The 23,248-nt window shown below is 38.7% G+C and overlaps 1 protein-coding gene across 1 annotated transcript in view; it reads right to left on the minus strand.

The window, feature by feature from the left end:
* Window positions 1–16,802: 16,802 nt before the first annotated feature.
* The window catches only part of LOC103609901 (serine/threonine-protein kinase LATS1-like), a 9,640-nt gene continuing 3,194 nt past the window's right edge, over window positions 16,803–23,248 (minus strand). The window contains exon 3 of the mRNA XM_008594162.1: window positions 16,803–17,607. Coding sequence (XP_008592384.1) covers window positions 17,098–17,607 — 510 coding nt within the window. The 3' untranslated portion in view covers window positions 16,803–17,097. The remainder of the gene's footprint in view (window positions 17,608–23,248) is intronic.

Here is a 23,248-nt window from a genome sequence, read left to right on the forward strand (position 1 = left end):
AAAAAAAAGAAAAAAAAAAAAAAAAAAAAAAAAAGACATGTCTTGGTCCGACCCCGTGGCTCACTCGGCGAGTGTGGCGCTGGGAGCGCAGCGGCCCTAGGGGCGCTGAGGCCGCGGGTTCGGATCCTATATAGGGTTGGCCGGTGCGCTCAGCGGTGCGGACAACACCTCGCCAAGGGTTGCGATCCCCTTACCGGTCACACACACACGCAAAAAAAGACATGTCTTCCTTTAGGAGTGCATAGTAATTAAATGTCTAACATTAACGCATCCCAGTAAATCCATATAGACATATAAAAGCAATTCAGGGGAAATACATCCATTCAAGTCCAGAAATATTTATTGAGCAACTACTATGTGCCAGACAAAGTGCTTGGCATTGGGTATACAAGGGTCAACAAAATAGAATGTTTCATGGGGCTTAAAGTCTTGTAAAATTCTCAATTAAGTAGAAAATACTAGTTTTGCTATGGTCGATATGAATTCTATTGTAATGGAGCACACAAAAAACTGTAATTGGAATATGTTTTTAGAATCAAAAACCAATTTAGAGAGGTACAGATTAATTAGATGAATTCAGCCTTCATCTTTTATATGAATGCAAAAGTAAGATAACTTTTAAATTCAATTTATAGTTTTAAAAACTTCCAAAAGGGCAAAAAATGAATACTTATAGTACAATTTGATTTATAGGAGATTCTAGAATGAGCGAAACTATAGTAACAGCTGATAAGTCAGTGGTTGCCTGAGGCTGGATTCAGGAGGTTTGGGAGAGGAAATTGACTGCAAAAAGGCAGGAGGAAATGATTTGAGGTATTGGAAAGGAAATATTCTTTCAAGGAAGTGGTTCACAGGTGTATAAATTTCCTAAAACTCATCGAACAGTACACATAAAATGGATGCATCTTATTGTATGTAAGTTATACCTCAATGACTATTTTTAAAGTAAAAAAAGAATCTCCAGAAAGTGGCTTACATTCACTACTTTCATTTCTTTACTAGTTGTACTAGTCAGAAAAGAAGTTTATGCTGTAGTAACCCCTAAATCACAGAGGCTTCAAACAACAGGATTTTAAAAATCTGCTCTTGCCATTCATAGCTGAGTGGACACAGGCACTGGAAACTTCCTTGGCAGTGGAAAAAAGAAAAGGAGATAAATCATACAATTTCTGCCTGGATATGATACATGCCACATCTGCTTACATTTCATTGGCTGGAGCAAGTCATGTGTCAAACCCGACTTCAAAGGGATGGGTATGTTCAATTCTACAGTGTGCCTTGAAGGAGGAACAGCATATCTGTGTGCCCCCCTCATGAGTACTACACTAGTCACTTCTTTTACAATGTGGCTTCTACAACCACCACCCTTCTGAAATGATTGTGTCCAAGTTGGAACTCCGAAAATCAGATTGCATTTTCCTGGCGATTATATTTGGCAGGATCGTGGAACACATGAAGAGAAGCTGGGAAAAGAGGTAGAAAGGTATGTGCCAGTTAAAGAGTTTAAACTTTATTCAGTAGGCAAAAAAAAAAGGAGCCATTGAAAGTTTTCAAATGAAGGCAGAAGTTGTATAGCAAATAGGAAGATTAATTTGGTAGCTAAGAGTAGGAAGGTTTGGAGGGGGAGAGAATAGTTGGGGAGACTGTTGCAAGAGGTATCGTGACAGACAGCAATTACACTGAAGGTGAGGGGCCGCTAAAGACCACCTCTAGACATTATATATTTGTTTATTGTCTCTCTTGCCCCATAGGTAAGCTTAACGAAGTTAGATACTTTGTCCACTTGACTACAGCAATGTCTGGCATGTTGTAGCCATTAATTAGATGTTTGTAGAATAAATAAAATCATTTCAAAAATTAGATACACTTTTTACATCTCAAAGAACATTTATGGACAATTTACTAACTCCATTCACCTGGTTGATGTATCTGGCACTCTTCCTCCACATATTTCAAATATTTGAGCCATCTCTTAGGATACAGAGTATGTATAAAACTAGAAAGTTCTAACCATGAGTAAGAAGACTTGCTGAACTTTTAGATTATGTCACACAATATCTGCAGTAACAATCTGGGACAGATCCACCAGCGTTCTACACTAATCTTATTGAACATTCTTCCTAAATAATAGCTTCCGTCATAGATCTGCTACTGCCAGGCTGGTGGATGCTATAGAGAAAATCACACCATCATAAAGACTGATGCACAACAATTTCATGTCTTCTAACCCACCTGAAACATATTTTTCTGTCTGTCTCACTCTTCCCGTTAGTTCTTTCAGAACCATCGATTTCCTTCAAGCCAGCTATCCACCCCTTTCTGCCCTTTCAGTGAATTACTACGCCTCCAACTTCAAAGAAATTGAACTTACCAGAAATTCCTCAACGTGCTCACTAAAGCAGAGACTGGCTGCCATTTGTCCACCAAATACCCATTTCCTTACTTAATAACAGAACCTAGTTTGATGAAATTAGGCTATCTGGAAGAAGGACTACATTTCCCAGATTGCTAAGCAGCCACGTGTTGCCATGGATCTAACTTCTGGGCAGTGGAAGTGTTGTGTAGAACTTCTAGGAGGGCACATTTTCAAGGAGTGGCCCTAAAAAAAAAGGAGAGGTCCCCACCACTCCCCCTCTTTTCACCAGGTTAGAATAGGGAAAAGATGGAAAGTATGTGCAGCCAACTGCTGACCAGAAGGGACCTTTAGGATAGAAGCCATATGATAAGGATAGCAGAATTGAACAGATGAAATGTGGGCTGACTTTGTGGCTCTATCATACCACCCATGACTGTCAACTCCAGACACTGTCTTTTTTTTTTTTTTTTGTCTTTTTCGTGACCGGTAAGGGGATCGCAATCCTTGGTGTGGTGTCGCCTGCACCGTGCTCAGCCAGTGAGCGCACTGGCCATTCCTATACAGGATCCGAACCCGCGGCGGGAGCATCGCTGCACTCCCAGCACCGCACTCTCCCGAGTGCGCCACGGGGTCGGCCCCAGACACTGTATGTCTAAAGCAATGGTTGTTTTGGGTTCTATAGACAGCTGAGCCTAATCCAAAGTAATACTCTTACCCTCTGCTGTGGATTGATTGAATTGTGTCCCCCAAAGTTCATATATTAGAAGCTTAAATCCCACTGTAACTGTTGAGGGTAGGAAATCCTATTATGGTAACTGAAGGGTGGGACCTTGAAGAGGTGATTAGATTGTAGGACTGTGCAGTAGTGAATGGATTAATAATGGTGGTCAGGGGCATGGTTCTGAAGGCTTTAAAAGAAGAGCTCACCAGAAGCTCTCTCTCTCTCTGCTCCGCCATTTGCTGCCATACGAGACCTCTGCAATGCTGTAAAGCCACCAACAAAGACCTTCACCAGATGTGTTCCCTGGACTGTGGACTTCCCAGCCACTGAACTGTAAGCAATAAATTTTGTATTCTTACAAATTACCCAGTTCAGTGTATTCTGTTATAAGCAACAGGAATGGACACCCTCCAACTTACAAACTTCTCTACTTCACACCTGCACTTAGGTTTTTTTGCCTCCCATCTCAATGAAAGTGTATCTTCTCTTGTCTAAGCCCAGTTCTTCCACTTGAACTTAAAGGTTTTATTTTTTATATCCATTTTATGTATTTATATTTAGATAGACAATGTATTCACAAGGTTCAAAACTCAAATGATATGAAAGGTTATATAATGAGAAGTATTTCTACTATTCTTGTCACTTTAGAAATCTGGTTCCCATCCCCAGAGACAATGACACCAAATTCATTAATTGCCTTTCAGAGATATTGTTTTATTAAACATCCAATTTGAAGAAACGATGGCTGAAAAAAGTTTGCATTGATGAAAACCATTACTGCACAGTTCCAAGAAATTGAATGAAACTTGAGAACAGGGAAGACAAAGAACTACACCAGGCACATTGTAATTAAATTGCTCAATATCAGTTATAGAAAACTCAAAAGCAAGTCTTGGTTCAAATACCATAGACTTTTGCTATTCTTACCGAATTTTAGATTTTCTTGAGTAACTATTTCTTCATTTGCTGTATGTTCATAGGGCCATTTCCAGAGACTTTAAATGCTTGTTTTTTTAAAAAAATAATTTTCACCAGTTTCACTGGGAAGTAGGGTATGTGGAGCTCCTCACACTGTCGTTGAACTTCTGGACTTATTCTTGTAAAATAAATGGTGAACTATTTAAAGGTTCTGAGCAAGGGCCATATATTTTGAGTTATCTTCTCTTTCCCCCAACTTTTCATTATGTAAATGTTAACTAAGAAGAAAAAAAAAATTAACACAGAAGTCAAAATAGTATTTATTTGGAAACAAAAGAATTGCAATTCAAACACACCGAATCGAACAGTCCTAAATACAGTTCCAAAAGGCCAGCACAGGAAAGGTTTTTTATAGGGGATGTCCACAAAAAGTTGTTCTTAGGGGCAGTTCCGTTGGCTGGACAGGAATCCTGAATTGTAAGCCATTCTGATTGGTTAGTTAAGGAGGATCCAGCTGAGAGATGTTGAAGGCTGGCAGATACTGACTTCAGTTATTGTCCAAGTCTATTGAAACATCTGTGGTTTGACCTTTACCCGGTGGGAGCGCAATTCTCTCACCATCTCCCAACTCCTCTTTAAAGCCTTAGCCTTAATTACTCCATATTCAAAAAAAACAAAAAGTTTTCAGCTATACAGGAAAATTTAAAGAATTTTACAGTAAACCTATATTCCCATTACCTAGATTTTACCATTAACATGTTATCCTTCCTTTCTTACGTGTCTATTCATCCCTGTATTCACCCTCAGTCCATTTAATTTTTTATGCATTTCACAGTAAACTTCAGGCATTAATGCACTATCCCCTAAATACTGCTGCATGTATATTATTAACTATAGTTTAATATTTGCTTACAGATTTTCCCTTGAGATAATTTTATATACGATGAAAGGCACAATTCTGAAGAGTACTGTATTGCTACCAGACAATCGTAATGCTAGGGCTAGAGCTCACAGACCCTATAAACCTGTTGTACAGACTGGTCACAAACCCCTCACCTGCAGGTCCACGAGCTAGGTAATAGGAAAAGATGCTGGGAGTCATGGGTAAAAATTAATAGGCTTTATTCAGATGCAAGTTCAGGTAGCTAGCAGCAGCCACCCTAGTGGCCTCCCGGGGCTTCCCGAGGACACTGGATCAGAGCCATTTGTCTTTTATACTTAAGACAATAACCCAAGATACCTGGGCGCACATATGCAATTACATTAGACAATAACCAAGAAACACCTGGGTACACATGCATATTTATATCAAATGCTCAGCAAGACTCCAAACCCTTCGAGGGACCTAGACCATTCATGTTTACTTTCCCTACAAGTACATTTCCTGAATTTTGAGAAATGCATCCATGGGTGTAACACACCCCTCTATCAAGATAGAAAGCATTACCATGACTCCAGAACATTCCCATCTGCCCTTCCTAGTCAATCTATCCCACCCCCAGAGAAACTTGGCTCTGATTTTTTCCACTTCTTTATTCTATTTTAGTTTTGCCTGTTCTAAAACATCATATAAGTGGAATTGTACTGTAGCGTGTACTCTTTGATGTACGTCTCTGCCTACTCAATCTATTTTTGAATTCATCCGTGTCGTTGTGTCTCAGTGGTTACTTTCTCTTTACTGCTGAGTAGTATTCTATACCAAGGGTTTTTTGTACTCCATTATACTTGAGATGTTTCCAGGTTTCGGGCATTATAAAAAACTGCTAGGGACATTTCTGCATAATTCTTTTGGGGGATATGCTTTCTGCTTTCAAAAAAATAATCATATATTTATTTATATATTTTTGGCATCTGGCCAGTACAAGGATTGAACCCTGGACCCTGGTGTTATCAGCACCACACTCTAACCAGCTGAGCTAACTGGCCAGCCCTTAGTTGTATTTTTAAAAGAATTCTATTTTAATTTATCCATTAGCTTAAAAAACAAAAACAAAAACATTCATTTGTTATTCCATGGTGTCAGGTTAGGGCCATAGCTACGCCAATTGTATGATTAATGCTATTCATAACTAAAGCCAAAATGTTTCATTATTTTAGTGTATAGCTAGGGCTTACACTAAAGTCTCCCCTCGAGTCTGTTGCACAGATTGGGTTACAAACCCTCCACATGCAGGTCTGTGAGCTAGGTAATAGAAAAAAAAAGGTTCTGGGAGCCATAGGTATAGAAGAATGAATGGGTTTTATTCAGCTCTAGGAGCAACCGTCCTAGTAGCTTCTCTGAGAGTTCTGAGAAGCACTGCGGATCGGCACTGTCAGTCTTTTATACTTAAGTCCACAACCCTGGACACCTGGGTGACCATAAGCAATTTACATTAAGTAGTAACAAGGAACACCTGAGGATATTTAGAGCAAATGCTTGGCAAGATCCTGAACATCTGAGGGGCCCTGACCATTTTCCTATTTTTTCCAACATTTAGTTATACTAAGATTGGGCTCACAGACGCTTCAAACTCATGTCACCAGACAGACCCCTCACATGCCAGACTGGGTCACCAGACCCCTCATGCAGGTCCACACTAAGAAACTGGGAAAGATCCCAGGAGCCATTGGCAGACATGAACTCAGTCCTCAGCAGTAGGAACAGCAGCTTACAGCAGCAGTAGCAGCAGAAGCAGTAGCAGCGGTAGCCTCTCGGGGCATTCCGGGGGCACTGGCAGCAACAGCTTGTGGCAACAGCCTCCAGCAGCGGTGGCAGCCTCCCCGTGGCCCCCTGGGGGCTGAGGGGGGTGCTGTGACCAGAGCCATTCGTCCTTTATACTTAGGTCCATAACCCAGGACACCTGTGCGCACATACACAATTACATTAGACAATAGCCAAAGAACACCTGGACGCACGTGCATATTTACATCAAACGCTTGGCAAGATTCTGAACATCTGAGGGGCCCTGACCATTTTCCTTCACTTTCCCTACACATGGTTTCCAAGAGTTGGGAGTCCAGACAAGTCTTAGGTGGATCCTCTACTCAGGATCTTACAAAGCTACAAGCAAGCTGTTGGCCAGGATCTATTCTTTTTTTTTTTTTTAAAAGATGACCGGTAAGGGGATCTTTACCCTTGACTTGGTGTTGTCAGCACCACGCTCACCCAGTGAGCAAACCGGCCATCCCTATATGGGATCGGAACCCATGGCCTTGGTGTTATCAGCACTGCACTCTCCCGAGTGAGCCACAGGCTGGCCCAATTCTTTACTATAGCTCAGGGTTCTCTTCCAAGTGGTCATTGGCAGAATTCATTTCTTTGAAGATGTAGGTCTGAGGTTCCTGTTTTCTGAAGCTACCCACAGTTCCTTGCCATGTGGCCACCTTGTGGGCCCCTCACAGGCTTTCTCAGAGTCTGCCAGTTTCTGTCTTCATTGTCAGTGAAGAGAACCTCCCCTACCTACTGGCTTCATAGTTACACTTCTTTGCATTATTTTTCCCCATCTGACTTCTTTCAAGATTTTCTCTTTGTCTTTGATTTTCTGTAGTTTGAATATATATGACTAGGTGTTGTCTTTTTTTTTTTTAAAAGATGACCGGTAAGGGCATCTTAACCCTTGACTTGGTGTTATCAGCACCATGCTCGCCCAGTGAGCTAACCGGCCATCCCTATATGGGATCTGAACCCGTGGCCTTGGTGTTATCAGCACCGCACTCTCCTGAGTGAGCCACAGGCCGGCCTGCTTCCTGGTGTTCTCTGAGCTTCCTGGATCTATGGTTTGGTGTCTGTCATTAATTTTGGAAAATTCTCTGACATTGTTATTTCAAATATTTTTTCTCTTCCTTTCTCTTTCTTCTCTCTCTGGTATTTCCATTATGCATTGTAGAATATGCTTACATATATAAAGCAAATATATTTCACAGAGTCTAGTTCCCTGTAGTTTCAGGTTTAGCCTAGCGTCTTAAAAGTACATGTAGAGATGTTGACCTTGCAGGGGACAGGAAACTTTCCCCACTCTAGTCTCTGTTGTAAGATGGGGAGTTGTGGCACAGCAAGGTTACTGGCTCAAGGACAGACAAGTTACTGATTGATATGTAAAGATACTGGGAAATTGCTGTAGGGAAAAACAGTGTTTGTTAAGATCAAGCTTTTGTTGGTGGATCGACTTAACGTTTGCAAATGGCATTGTGGAATGTCACCTTGCTTGTTTCACTGATGTTACCAGCCTATATTGTTAAACTATAACCCCACCTATGTTCTCTTCCTGTAACTTCCTGGTCTGCAGAATAAATGCAGGAAGAGAACCCCAGTTCTTGGTTAATTTCCCAAAGGAAGGAATGCCTTGCTCTTGAGGGTTCCGGGAGATTAACTCCTTCAGGGTCTCTCACTACTCGGAAGAGATGGGCTTTGAGTAATCCTTTTTGCGGCTCTGTCGCCCAGGGGAAAAGAGGTGATAAATCCATGAGAAGCAAAGCAACAATGCATATGTTACACTTTTTTTAACTATCCCACAGGTCTTAAATATTCTATTCAGGTTTTTTTCCCCATTCTTTTTTTAATTTGCTTTTTAGTTTTGAAGTTGCTATCAACATATCTTCAAGCTAATGGATTATTTTCTTGGCCCTGTCTAGTCTACTGATGAGCCCAACAAAGGCATTTGTTTCTGTTAGTGTTTTTTATTTCTTTTTTTTTTTTTTGTCCTTTTTGAGACCGGCCGCACCGCGCTCAGTCAGTGAGCGCACCGGTCATCCCTATATAGGATCCGAATCCGCCCCGCGGGGGCGCTGCTGCGCTCCCAGTGCCGCACTCTCCTGAGTGCACCACGGGCTCAGCCCTGTTTTTTATTTCTTGCACTGTCTTTTGATTCTTTCTTAATTTCCATCTCTCTGCTTACATTACCCATCTGTTTCTTACATGTTGCCTACTTTTTCCATTATAGCCCTTAGCATATTAATCATAGTTATCTTTATCAATTAATTTCGGGGACAGCTGGAAGGTACAGGCATCCTAACCTGTGACCTTGGTATTATAAGGCTGCACTCTGACCAACTGAGGTAACTAGTCAGCCCTTCTCAGTTTGTGTGGGGGGGTTTTGGTGGCTGGCCAGTATGGGGATCCAAACCCTTGACCTTGGTGTTCTAACATCGTGCTCTAACCAAGTGAGCTAACTGGCCAGCCCCCAATCATAGTTATTTTAAATTCCCAGTCTGATAATTCTGCAATCTCTGCCATATCTGAGTCTGGCCCTGATGCTTGCTTTACATGTGTTTTTTGCCTTACATGTCTTGCAAATTTTTGTTTGTGTGAGAGGGGGACACAATGTATTGGGTAAAAGGAACTGAGGAAAATAGGCCCTTAGTGTGAGGTTTTATGTTTATCTGGCTAGGAGTTAGGCTGTGTTTATTGCTTGCTGTAGCGGTAGGTATGAGAGGCTAAAATTTCCTCTAGTGTTCTTTCTTTTGCCTCTCCTGTTGTCCTTGTTGTGTTTACATAGAGATTCCTTCTGAAGTAAGGTCTGAACCTTGCAGGTTTTTCAGCTGTGATCTCTTGTTATACAGGAGCCTGGTTGATGTGGTGGTAAAGTGTGAGAGGAGGGAGAGTGTTCTATACTCCTATTAGGTCTCAATCTTTTAGTAAGCCTGTACCCCTGAGCTGTGACCTTCACAGATGCTTCTCAGTCCTCTTCACTTTTAGGTGAGATAAGAAGACTAGAGGGGGCTAGCGTTGGGTATTTCCCTTCCCTGAGGTTGGTTAGGCTTGGGTAAAACCCAAGTCAGTTCAGCCTTGATCACATAGTCCCTTGAAGGCAGGCCTTTGTTAAGGAGTATAGAATGCTGGATGTATTTCAAGTCGTTACTTTTCCCTTCCCCGTGCCAGAGCCCAAGGAGGTTTTTCTCTGATTCTCATGCTGAGAACCTGGTGGGGCTCCTGGAGGTAAAACTCATGGAAGTGTGGGAACCCACCTAAGACTACCCCTCTCCCTGGAGTTTTTAACTCCCCAGCTAGTCTACTGAGCCTCCAAGCAATTCCTCAATTATAGTTTAAGAGTTCCTACTGGTACTGGCTCTCCAGTGGCAGGCTTCTGTTCCCAGGCTTCTGCTTCTGGTAAAGCTGGGATTCTAGGTGTCTGCCTCTCTTTCTAGTTTTCTAGGCAGCGGTTTACTTTGTAAACCCAATTCTCTGGTGTATACAAAAATAGTTGTTACTTTTCAGTTTGCTCAGCTTTTTAAAAAAAAAATTGAATCATAATTGATTATACATATTTTGGGGGTTCTATGTTGACATGTTGATCAAATCAATATTACTTGCATATATATTGCTACAAATCATACTTATTCTTTATGCCCCTTGTCCAACCTCTCCCCATCCCCCTTGCCCTTCCCCCACCCCCCATAGCCCTAGATTTCTTCTCTCCTTCTGAAAGAGTAATAGTTACTCCGTTGATTTGTTGCCTAGATGATCTGTCCAATGCTGAGAGGTGTGTTCAGTTCTCTCAATATTATCGTAGAACAGATGCTTCTTCTGTCACTCTGGAATGAGCTTTGTGGAGAGAAACATCCTCTTCTTTTCTTTGGTCTCTGCTGGTGACTCTCCTTGTGTCAATGCACTCCAGTGGCTGGCGGACCATCTGCATGGTGGTTGTGGCATCTAGCCACTTTTGTGGCAGCCGTGGTTATTGTGGTGGCTGTGGTGGGCCACCCACATGGAGGTGATTTTTTGGCATGCTCTTTACCTAGTTGCTGGTGGCTCCCAGCTCCACGCCTCAGGACCCCAGGTGGGTGCTATGGTGATGGTGGTGTGCCCGGTTGTGGGAGGAGGGTCCAGCTGAGTTTTTTAAATCTATAAATTTATGTCCTTCACCAAATTTGGGAAATTTGGGGCCAATATTTCATTTTTTTCTGCCTCATTATCCTACTGCATATAACAATTTATGTGTATCTTTAGATATTGTCTCATATATCCTTGAGACTGTTCATTTTTTCAATTTTTTTCTCTGTCCTTCAAAATGGGTAATTTCTAATTATTATCTTCAAATTTAATCTTTCTTCTGTAATCTCCATTCTTTTTTTCAAGCCCATCACATATTGTTTTATTTCTGAAATTTACTTTTGGTTATTTCTTAGTTTCTATTTCATTGTGGGGATTTCCTATCTTTTCATTTATTATAAGAACATTTTTCTATTTTTTTCTTTTTTTGCAACATTTTCTTTTGACATCATTGCACATATTTATAAGAACCATTGTAATATCCTTGTCTGCCAATTCCAGATATTGGAAATAGGATCTTGGTGGTCAACCTCCACTGATTGTGTTTTCTCTTGAGAACAGGTTATATTTTTATATTCCTTTCTATGTCAAGTAATTTTGGATTGTATCCTGGACATTGGACGTGTCATGTTGCAGATACTCTGGATTCTGTGATATGCCTCTACAGAATTTTCTTTTGTTAAGCAGGAAATTATTTGGTTTGGCTTTTGCTGTTGGGCGGCACCTCAAATGTCAGTTCAGTTCTTCTATTCTTAGGATGTTTGGCTTCTTCCCTACACCTGTGATTTGATTTCATGATTTAGCCAGAGATTTGGGTCTTTCTTAGGCAAAATGTCATGAAAAGGGACACCCATCTAGTTATCTGCCCATCTCTTTCATGGGTCACCACCCCTCCAGAATCTGCCTAGTTTTGTTATACTCCAGCATCTTTAGGTAGTTGTGAGTTTTTGTGTGTGTTTTTGCCAGAGTTTATGTGATAGAGTAAATCAATTAGGAGGTGATTTGGTCATACTAGAAGCAGAATCTAGAGTTATTTTTTAAATAGGTCATTTGGGTAATAGGTTGGATAATAAATTTGAGGGACCAGAAGGAAGTCAAAGACTGCTGTTAGAAAACTATTACAATTTAGGCTGATGAGGTCCTGAACCAAGTTAGTAATGATTAGGTTGATGATGAATTAGAAAAAAAACCAAAGAGATAAAATAACTGAATTTTGATTGCATGGGAGATGGTCAAAGTACCTCCTTAAATTGTTCTGTAAATCAGACTATATGCTAATACAAATTATACGCTATATTAGTTAGGTTATAGGCTCAGTGGGTTATATGTATATATTTTCTCTAATATCCTGCAGTTGATCAGTCCAGGCTGGACAGACAACTCTGCTTTACACAATCTCTCATGTAACCAGGTCTATTCATTTTGTTGATCCACCATCACTAGTGTTTTCCTAGTTTTCATGGAAAACTAGGTATAAAATCACCACTATTGGGCCGACCCCATGGCACACTCGGGAGAGTACCGCGCTGGGAGCGCCGCAGCGCTCCCACCGCGGGTTCGGATCCTATATAGGGATGGCTGGTGCGTTCACTGGCTGAGCGCGGTGCGGCCGGTCACAAAAAAGACAAAAAAAAAAAACAAAAAAATCACCACTATGTCATGTTCTATCCTGTGGGAAGAGAGAAAGAGCAAGTGGAGGGCATGCAATATCAACTTTAAGTGTATGTAGAATTTGCACATATCATGTCTGCTCACATCCCAGTAGCCAAAATCTAGTCAGATGGCCATATCTAATTACAAGAAAATAAGAGAAACATGCTTTAGTGGTGCAGTCAAAACTCGGAGAGGGATGGGGGCTCTATTAGTAAAAGAGAGAATGGGAGAATGGATACTGGGGAACAGCAGCAGCCTGTCATTAGTCAACCCTTCTGAGAGCTAGGTACTCATGAGAACCATTTTTTTTTTCTCATCAGGGGAAACAACCCAAAGTTCCATCCAGAGTCAAATCCAGCAAAACGTTCAGGATCTCTGGGTAACTCTGTTAATGAAAGGAAGAAGACAAGACTGGATACTGGGTACAATAATTGTCTATGCTTCAGATGTACATTTGGGTACCTCCCTCTACCCTTCACACACATAAGGAGACGTGTGTGTGTGTGTGCGTGTGCATGTGTGACGTCAAATGTGGGTCCACAATGTAGTAATCATAGGACTAATGCAATTTGTGTCAGCTATATAACAGCCTCATGTAGACCAAATACAAATTTACAAGGGGTGCAAACAAGGGGATAAAAGGAGACATAACAATGATGGTAATGCTTGAAGAAGAAGAAAACTTAGTATTTGTTCATCCATGTAAAATTGATATAAGAAAAAACATTGACATATTTTACCCAGTAAGCATGTCATTTGATAAAAGATAGTAAAGGGAAACAGATTAACCAACATCACATTTTAAAAATTATAAGCTATACTCAAATGATACTAAATGTAGAATTTGACAATTAAAAAGTTTTGAACCTGTAATCTGAAGAAAGCCTTTAACATGAAGTATTTATTATATGGACAAAATGAAAACATTTAAATAGAAACATTTAACATTTACACTATATTCAGTTTGCCCTAACCTAACTAATTACTATCATTAGTTATATATATTTTAATTCCAAACCATCAGAATTTTAATCATAAATTTTCTCAGAGAATAAAGTTTAAAATAAATTTTTGAATAAAAAAATTAATATACTTAAGCAGCTTAAAAGTCAGCTTTTCACACATAATTGAAAGATTTGAATTTTGCTTTTTTTTTTATTATCCCAGCAAACATTACACTAGAGAGACTGATTGGGAAAATACAAATAGATTCATTAAAAACACACGCTGATTATTCATATCTATTACATTCAGAAGTATGCAAAACAATTTAGTTATATTGCAAAGCTGTAATCCCTTTTCTAACAAAGCATTATTTTATAAAACTGTAGTGTTGCCATTGATTCAATTTTAATACAAAATACTTATGTACACAATACAATATAAAAGTAAACTGTGTAGTGCCTTCCACAAAAGGATATATACTAAGGCACTTTACAAATATACCAATATGTTGACCCAAATTACTTTTTGCTTCAGATGAAAACAAATAGGCTAAATGTTTCACTTTAAATACCAAAGGGAATTTTGTTTATTTTTGTTTATTAAAGAAAAATTTCTAAAGTACCTTGGGTAACAGCAGCAGCAATGTCTAAAAAAATCCTCCCACTGTCTTCTCTAATTTCTAACATATTAATAATAAGTCAGAATAAAACATTTCCCCTCACAGTTTTGCACTTTGCAACAGCAGAAGGTAATAACTTTTTTATTTTATTTTATTTTATTTTTTTATAAAAGATGACCGGTAAGGGGATCTCAACCCTTGGCTTGGTGTTGTCAGCACCACGCTCAGCCAGTGAGCAAACCGGCCATCCCTATATAGGATCCGAACCCGTGGCCTTGGTGTTATCAGCACCGCACTCTACCAAGTGAGCCACGGGCCGGCCTGGTAATAACTTTTTTAAAAAGTCAATCTCAAAGTGACTTCTTAGTCATACATTCTATAGTTTCTATCACAAATAAGAAGGTAGAAAAGATACAGCAATAGGACCTGCCTCAGGATCTCACTGGACAAAACATAACAGTATCTACAATTACATAATTATAGAACACATTTTATAAATACTATTGATATGCATAAAAGGGGTAAGTATAAGAAGGACAGCAAGTTTTTTAATGAGTGAGAAAATTATTTGAAAAAGAAAACATGTAGAACCAATGTTTTCACTTCATTTCAATTGAGAGCATCTAGATTTTTTATGTTGCTGTTCTCATCTTTTTGGTCAGGAAGCATCTATACTGCAAGAAACGTATGTAGTTTGGGAATAAGATATCTAATAAGTATATTCAAACTGTTAAAACCGCAGATACTAAAAACTTGTATACTGCTTCAGATGAACACAAAAAGGGCTTACACTGTCGGAGGAAAATAAAAAAGGATACAAAATTTGTAGTGTCTGTTACATTGAGGAATAAGGGAATACAGATTTTGTGGGGAGTGAGGGGGAGGAGACAGCACCTTAGTTTTCCTACAACATAAATGTAACAAAGTTGTTTCCTACTGTATTGCACCATAGTCCAGAAGTAAAACTAAACGAAAATTTAAATAAATCTGACTGAAAAAGCCCAAAGAGCAAGAGGGATATCTTATACATGTGAGTACTGAGCTAAAAATTCTTGAACCAACTAGTTTGTTTTGCATAGGATTTCATAGTACTAATCAACGTTCCTTGAAGACTGCCATCTCATTATAGTGCACTTTCTTACAATTCTCTGATTAGAAACCCTTCAGAAATAGTTCTGTATCAAGCCTGTAATGAGCTAAACATTTCAATGCCCATAAAATAATGTATTTAAAACATCTTAGTGTTGTACCAGCAAGACAGAGGCATCCATAGGGTCATCTTATCACATGCTACAGACCTTTTCCATCACAAATTATCAGTGTTTATACAAGATATGCTAACGTGAGTACTGATCAGTAAATTCAAAGCCAAAGTTCTTAGTTTAATATATCAATTTTCTTATAGGACAGAGGTCCTTAACGTAGAGTCTGTGACGGGTTTCAACATGCCCGTAACATTTTCTGCATATGCATCCATGTGCATTTTTTTCTGGGGAGTCCACAGCTTTCATTTAATTAGATAAAGAACCAGTGACCCCGAAACACCCACCATAACATGGCAGTGGTTTTCAGGCTGAGCTCTGAGAGGATCACCTGTAAAAAGGTGGGAAGTGTGAGCTTGTAAGTGTTCTGTGCCCTTCCCCCAATTTAAACTGGAACAGCTTTGCCTTTAATTTTACTATATATACGGTTTCCACTAGCTTTTATGTGAAGAAAGCTAAAAGTTTGAAAATCACTAAAATTATGCCTCTTATCCACAAATAGTAAGTTCGAATAAAACGATTCCATATCAGTGTAGCTTAAGGAAATAAAATAAAATAGAAACTTTACTAAGGTCAGAATAGAGCCCTTTTCCCCTCTTCTAAAAGATAAGCTATATGTATTTTGGTATGAAACCACAAGTCTTTCTTAGAACCTAAACGTATGTAATAGGCATGTTGAAAAACATTATTTAACCTTAAATAAGTTAGAACTTGAATTTTCTACTGAGACACTATGTAACTTTTCCTATTTACTAATGGCCATCTCAATTAAGAGTTAATAATTAACTTTTTCATCAATTAATCTGCCCTTAGGTAGAATACTGCCAAATAGCCAGATTTTCTTGTGCCAATAACAATCTGTATATGCAGCATTGTCCTGAAAGAGGAAGAAACCTGTAACATTGATGACATAATCAAAACTAGTCACTGTATAGAAAAAGTACTTTTCTAGTGAGTTATCACAAGTAATTTTTTTTTTGATCAAGGTGAACCCACAAATAATTTCTAACCGAAGTTTAATATGAAACTGAAAATAATTTCTCTGCTAAGAATGGTGGAATATTTTATTAAATTTCAAAGTAAAAATGCAAAAGATCTTCACTTTTAGTATTTGAAATTTTTTATTTATGGCAGCTTTGTTCTCTTTTAAAACTGGAAGCAGCATTAAAACTATCAGTATGGAAAGAAAACTAGTAGTGCTTTGGCTTCTTTTAAAAGCCAGTAACTATTAAGAAATAAATGCTACAGACTGAATATTTCAGAGGGGGGAAAAAGATAGACTACATTATTTTTCCTTCTGATGAACGCATTTATATTGTTTTAACCCTGTATTTCTTAGTTCCAGGAAGTTAACGATACAGATATCATTAGCCTAGGAACAATCAACATGATGGCTTAATTACTCTAGCTTATTTTGTACCCAAAACAAGGTTAAGGGGGAAAAAAAAGCTGTGTAAATAAAGGGTATGTTCCATATTTGGTTAAAGCAAGACAAAACTAAAACTGTCTTTCAAAAAAATTTCAAAAACTCGTCTTTTAAAATTATTTAGCATATATGCAAATAGATACGAGGCTTTTCCTTTAAACAAACCACTATTTTTTATTTTAAGTACTTTAAGTACCAAGAACTGACTATAATATTCAGTTCATAATTTACTTTCCTTATAACGATTTTTTTTTCTAAATTACTGATTAAAAAGGCTGGAATAAATTAACATTTCAAAAGGATTTCCCATAATTTAGGAAAATTAAATATTGTACACAGAGCACACATACATAGCTCTGCCACATTTGCATAATTTTACTCTTAAAACCTCAAAAAATCCTGCATTCAGGCCTTTTCGCAAATCCTCGTTACAATTATTTCCTAGTGTTTTAAACATATACTAGGTCACGATTTTTCACCTCTGAGCCTGTGTGTTGATCATCTTCATCCAACTTTTGCTCTGACCCTTGTGAATTAATGTATTCATATTCAATAGGCTTTGGATAATTATATGGGTAGCCATTGTCATCAAAAAATCTTCGAAAGGTAAATTCGTAGAAAGCATGTTCAGGGTGCTTTCCATTTTTATACCATCCATTAAGAGTGTCATTTACATTTTCTTCCTCATTATCATCACTCCATAACTTATCAGGATCAACAGGATCGAAATTTGATGTATCTGTTGGGTGTGTGATTTTAGGAATATATGAAGCGGACTGCTGTCTCAGGTCACTGGAGAAATCAATTGTTTTAAAAAATGGATGAGCTTTTATTTCATCAGCACCATTCTTGCCTAGGCGATCTTCTGGTCCTCGGCAAAGTTTAATAATAAGATCAGAGGCTTCAGGGCTCAGTTTAGCTTGTGGTGGAATGTGAAGAGATGTTTGCCAGTTGATAACCTTCAAAGAAAAATTTTAAAAATTAGGAGGAAAGAGATAAATAAGAAAAATAAAAATTTCCTCCCAGTTTCACACCAAAAATCTTCTTGGACTATTTGTGCTTTTTAAATAAATTGCATGGTATTTCACCTTCCATACATACCTTTAATAATAAATCACTGCTGGGAAATAACTTTTTCTCCTATCCCCTCTCCTCCAGGCAACTTATGTCACACTACAAGACTCACTGTAAGTTTTTTTTTTTTTTTAAAAGATGACCGGTAAGGGGATCTTAACCCTTGACTTGGTGTTGTCAGCACCATGCTCAGCCAGTGAGCAAACCGGCCATCCCTATATGGGATCCGAACCCGGGGCCTTGGTGTTATCAGCACCGCACTCTCCCGAGTGAGCCACGGGCCGGCCCTCACTGTAAGTTTTTTATCTTCTACCTCTTTTTGGTAGAAATGACTACTTCTACTACTTCTACTCTGCCTCTCCTGCATGATATATTTACCTCTATCATTAATTTTTCTAACATCTTATGGTACCTCTTTATATCTGTGTCCTTCTAGGAACCATCTTTTAATTGTCTTTGTATTTCCCAATGCTTGGCAAATTGCTTAGCACATAATTAATATGAGATGTTCAATAAATCTTCGTTCTGGGGTTTGAATAAAATGGAATTAGTTAGGAAGAAAGGAGTGCTAAGTGAAACCAGACAACCCAGTCCCTTCTCCCTGAACTCTTAAGAGGCAGGGGAAGTGGTATAAAACTTTGAGTACACTGTTAAATGGATTTTGGGAAAGCCCTGTCAAGTGGTAAAATGGATTGTTATTTAACCTAGATAAGACATCTTCAACTTGTCACATGAGTTTAGTCAATAAATACTTGTTAAATAACTGAAAAAAGATACCCATTCTTCTTTATTCATATAGAAACTAATCAGCTACTATAGAGAGAAGAAAAATATACCCTCTCTTCTAGTATTTGTTCATTTTAAAATCTTATCCAAGATTAGAAAAAGATGATTCCTCGACTAATAATAGAGTATTTTTAAAATTTTCTTTGGGGGAAAAAAATCATGATATAGTATTAGTTATTTATGCCTGGTTCCATTACTTATTTCAGACAGGAGAAATAAAAATATACAATCAGCTGGACAAGTTTTTCATTTTTTATTCAGGATTTTTTAGTTTAAGGTTAAAAAAGAAAGACTAGGCACAGCAAAAGAAAGAGTCAGGTAATTCAAAGATGGATCAATAGAAATTATGTAGACTGCAGCACAGAGAGAAAAAATAGAATAAAAAAAGAATAAAGCATAAGAGACACGGAAGACAGTATCAAATGAATACCGTATGTATAATATAATTAAAATCCAAGAAAGAGAGAAGGAAGCAAAAGAAATCTTAGAAGAGATAATGCCGGAGAATTTCCCAAAATTGATTAAAGTTATCAACCTACAATTCAAGAAGCTTAGTGAACCTCGATCAAGAGAAATACAAAGAAAACTACAGATAGGCATATCATGGTCAAACTGCAGAAAACCAAAATTAAAGAGAAAAAATCCTAAAAGCAGTCAGAAACAGAGGTTCCAGTTCTGAGTAAGATGTTATAGGTACACTCTATCCTGTCCTTCCCATTGAATGCAGCTATAAAACCTGAATAGAATGCATGCAGCAGCTACTTAAGGACTCTGAAAAGTTAACAGTAAAAGGCAGATTGGGGAAGAAGATGAGAATTTGAAGTACCACTGACCGTGGTGGTGAGTTTACCACCTTTTTTCCCCTCTAGTACCAACCAAGCTGGACTCAAGATAGCCTAAAATCTGGAAGGGGAATAGACAGAACTCCAGGAGAAGCTCCTTCAGTTCAGGCTCAGGGAGAGGGAAAGGGGATTCCTGGCAGCAACAGAAGTGGCAATAAGGGCCTGCAGGCACTAAAATTCTGAGAACTTTCTTCTCCAGTTAGAAATAAAATCATACACATGTGGTCCCAAGAAGATGGGTCGAATCTCTGTTGCTTGTTTTCTCTCTCTGTCCTCCTGCTACCTTGTCCTGGATGCAGGCACAGCTTAGAAACATGTGGCAGAATGGGTTTAAATAAAGCCTCACTTTCTGTTCAGAGAACAAAAAAGAAGAGTCCCAGAAAACTGGAAAGTACTGGGTATTTTGCAAAGAGGAAGGAGATTAGGAAATCGACCCCATAAAATTGTTTATGAACTGCTGGGCTCAACTTCCAAACTGTACCTGTGTGGATCTGATCCTAAGAGCATATTAAAGACTGGGGAGAACTAAACTAAAGAAAAAAACCACAGCCCAGGGAAAGATCGGACTACTAGTGCAAAACTTTTAAAAATGAAACTAACATTGAAATCGCAAGCCACAAAAGGCTCGTTGGAACTTGTGACCTGAATCCAACCAGGTTTAATGCCTGCCAAAATAATGTCAACATTCTCCATAAGATTTAAATAAGATACAGTGTCTTACAATATTCAGATATCTAGGATACAACCCAAAATTACTTGGCATACAAAGAACCAGGAAAATTTCAACTCACATAGGAAAAGGCAAGCAATAGACATTAGCATTGAGAGGATACAGATGTTAGAATTATCTGATGAAGACTTTAAAGTAGCCATGTAAAAATGCTCCAAGTAAGAACATTTGTGAAATAAAAGACAGAAAATCTGGGCAAAATGAAAACATAAAAGAGTACCAAATGGGGGCTAGCTAGTTAGCTCAGCTGGTTAGAGAGTGGTGCTGGTAACACCAAGGTCTAGGGTTCAATCCCTGTACCAACCAGCTGCCCCCCCCCCGCCAAAAAGTACCAAATGGAAATTTTAGAACTGAAAAATAACACACCACCACCCCCCAAAAAATGTCAGAGGAAAGAGTCTGTGAACTTGAAGACAGATTGATAGGAATTATGCAATCTGAACAGCAGAGAGAACAAAGATTTAAAATATGAACAGAACCTCAGGAATCTCTGGGATTATACCAAAAGGTCTAACAATTCTGTCATTAGAATCCCAAGAGAAGAAAGTATGTAGTGCAGAAAAATATCTGAAGAAATGATGGCTGAACACTCCCCAAATTTGATGAAATACATAAACCTGCAGATTCAAGATGCTCAGTAAACACCAAATAGGATAAACCCTAGCCAATTTATGCCCAGGCACATCATAATTACAATACTGAAAGCTACGGATAAAGAAAAACAATTGAAAGCAGCCAGAGAAAAATGATGTGTTACTTGAGGGATGTGAATGACTGCAGATGTCTCATCAAATTATGAAGAACAGAAGGAAGTGAACATTTTAATGTGCTGCAAGAAGTAAAACCCAGAATTGTATACCAAGTGATAATATCCTAAGAAAGGTGAAATAAAGACATTCTCAGATGAAGAAAAATTAAGAGAATTTGTTGCCAGCCATCCTGCTCTAAAATATTGGCTTAAAGAAGATCTTCAGACAGAAGAGATAATGATATAGAAGGAATCTTGAAATAACAGGAATGTAGGAAGAACAACGAAACTGCTAAATACCCAGGTAAAAATAAATATTCTTCTCATCTTGAATTCTTTAAAATAAGTTGATGGTTGAAAACAAAAATTCTAACATTGTTAGATGAGGTTTTAAATGTATGTAGATATAGGGGCCGGCCCGGTGGCGCACTGCTACAGTGCGCCGCTTGGGAAGCGTGGCGGCGCTCCCGCCGAGGGTTTGGATCCCACATACAGACCGGCCGCTCACTGGCTGAGCGAGGAGCGGGGGCAACACCGAAGGTTGCGATCCCGTTGCCGGTCCCGGTCCGGTACAGGCGCGACACGGAGGGTTGCGATCCGTTGCCGGTCAGGAAAAAAGACAAAAAGACAAAAAAAAAAAAAATGTATGCAGATATATAAGTGGGAGCTAAAATAAAGAAAGAGAAACAATCACAATAATACGTTAAACTTTCAAAAGAAAAAGAAAAGAGATTGGAAAAAAAAGCTAACCAAACAAAAAATGTATGTAGATGTAATGTATAAAATACCTAAAAGATAAAGGGTAGAGAACAAAGGGACCTATATGGTTGTCAGGTTCTACATTAAACTTGAAGTGAAAACTTAGTCTGTACTTTGTAGTCTCTAGAGCAACCACAAACAAAATTATACAAAGACATAATAGTCAAAAACACAGTAGCGGGAGATGTCACAGAAAATGGCAGAGCAGGAAGCTTCAGGGGTCTGCCCTTCCATAAAAACAACCACTAAACTGGAAAAACATGATCAGAATAATCTACTTTGGAACTCTGAAACCCGATCAGACACTTAACAACAACTAAGGGAATTGCTTCATGAAGGGAGAGGCTGCTAAAATTTGGGAAGACAGCAGCATGTGTGAACCAACTACCATCCACCATTCCTCAGTCCTGCTGAGGTCATGGAAACCACAGGCTACCTTCCTGGAGCAGCTGGTTGGTGCCAGGGTAGGCAGTAAGGACCTTGCCTTCCAAAAATTAGGAGTTGTGCATTTTTATTGGTCTTGGTGATTCCCTGAGGGACCAACCCAGATGCCTGCCTGCCTTTTGACCCCCTCTGTATGATTTAAAGAGACAAACATGCTTTTGTTTTTTTGATCCAGACATTTAAGGAAATCTGTCAGGTCACTTTGGTTGTTTATTCTCTTACTGTTGAGTAGTTCTTTAAATATTGCAGATAAAAGCCCTTTGTTGGATATGTGATTTGCAAATATTTTCTCCCAGTTCGTACCTTGTCTTTTCATTTTCTTGACTGTATCTTTGGTAGAATGACAGTTCTTAATTTTGATGAAGTTTAATTTATCAGCTTTTTCTTTCATGGATCATGATTTTATTGTCATTTCTAAGAACTCTTCACCTAATCCCCAGTCACAAAAGATTTTATATTTTCTTCTAAAAGTATTATAGTTTTATGTTTTATTTTTATATGTATGATTTATTTTGAGTTAATGTTTGTATAAGGTGTAAGGTCAGTTCAGGTTCAGTTTTTTTTTTCTGTAGTAAGCTAATATTTTCAACACCAGTTGTTGAAAAACTATCCTTTCGGGCCGGCCCGGTGGAGCACTCGGTAGAGTGTGGTGCTTGGGAGCATGGTGGCGCTCCCGCCGAGGGTTCGGATCCCATATAGAGACTGGTCCGCTCACTGGTTGAGCGCGGTGCGGGCGCGACACCGAGGGTTGCGATCCCGTTGCCGGTCACGAAAACAGAGAAAAAGGGAAAAAAAAAAAAGAAAAACTATCCTTTCTCCATTTGTACCTTTGTCAAAGACCAAATGGTCATAGTGGTGTGGTCCTATGTCTGCGTCTGCACTCTCTGTTCTGTTCCATTGGTCTACATGTGCATCCTTTTGCCAATATCACACTAACTGGATAACTATAGTTTCACAGTAAGTCTTAAAAATCAGTTGACTCCTCCAACTTTGCTTTTTTAAAAAATTGTTTTTGCTATTCTAGTTCCTTTTTCTACCCATATAAATTTAGAATTGGCTAATCTATACAAAAAAATCCTGCTGAGATTTTGATTGGGATTGAAGTAAATGTATAAATTAATTTGGGGAGAACAGATAGCTTTACTATGTTGAGTCTTCCAGTCAGTGAACACTTATTTGGATGTTTGATTTCTTTCTTTTTTTTTTTTTTTTTTTGT

The sequence above is a fragment of the Galeopterus variegatus genome, unplaced genomic scaffold (assembly GCF_000696425.1).
Source record: "Galeopterus variegatus unplaced genomic scaffold, G_variegatus-3.0.2 Scaffold10268, whole genome shotgun sequence".
Taxonomy (NCBI): domain Eukaryota; kingdom Metazoa; phylum Chordata; class Mammalia; order Dermoptera; family Cynocephalidae; genus Galeopterus; species Galeopterus variegatus.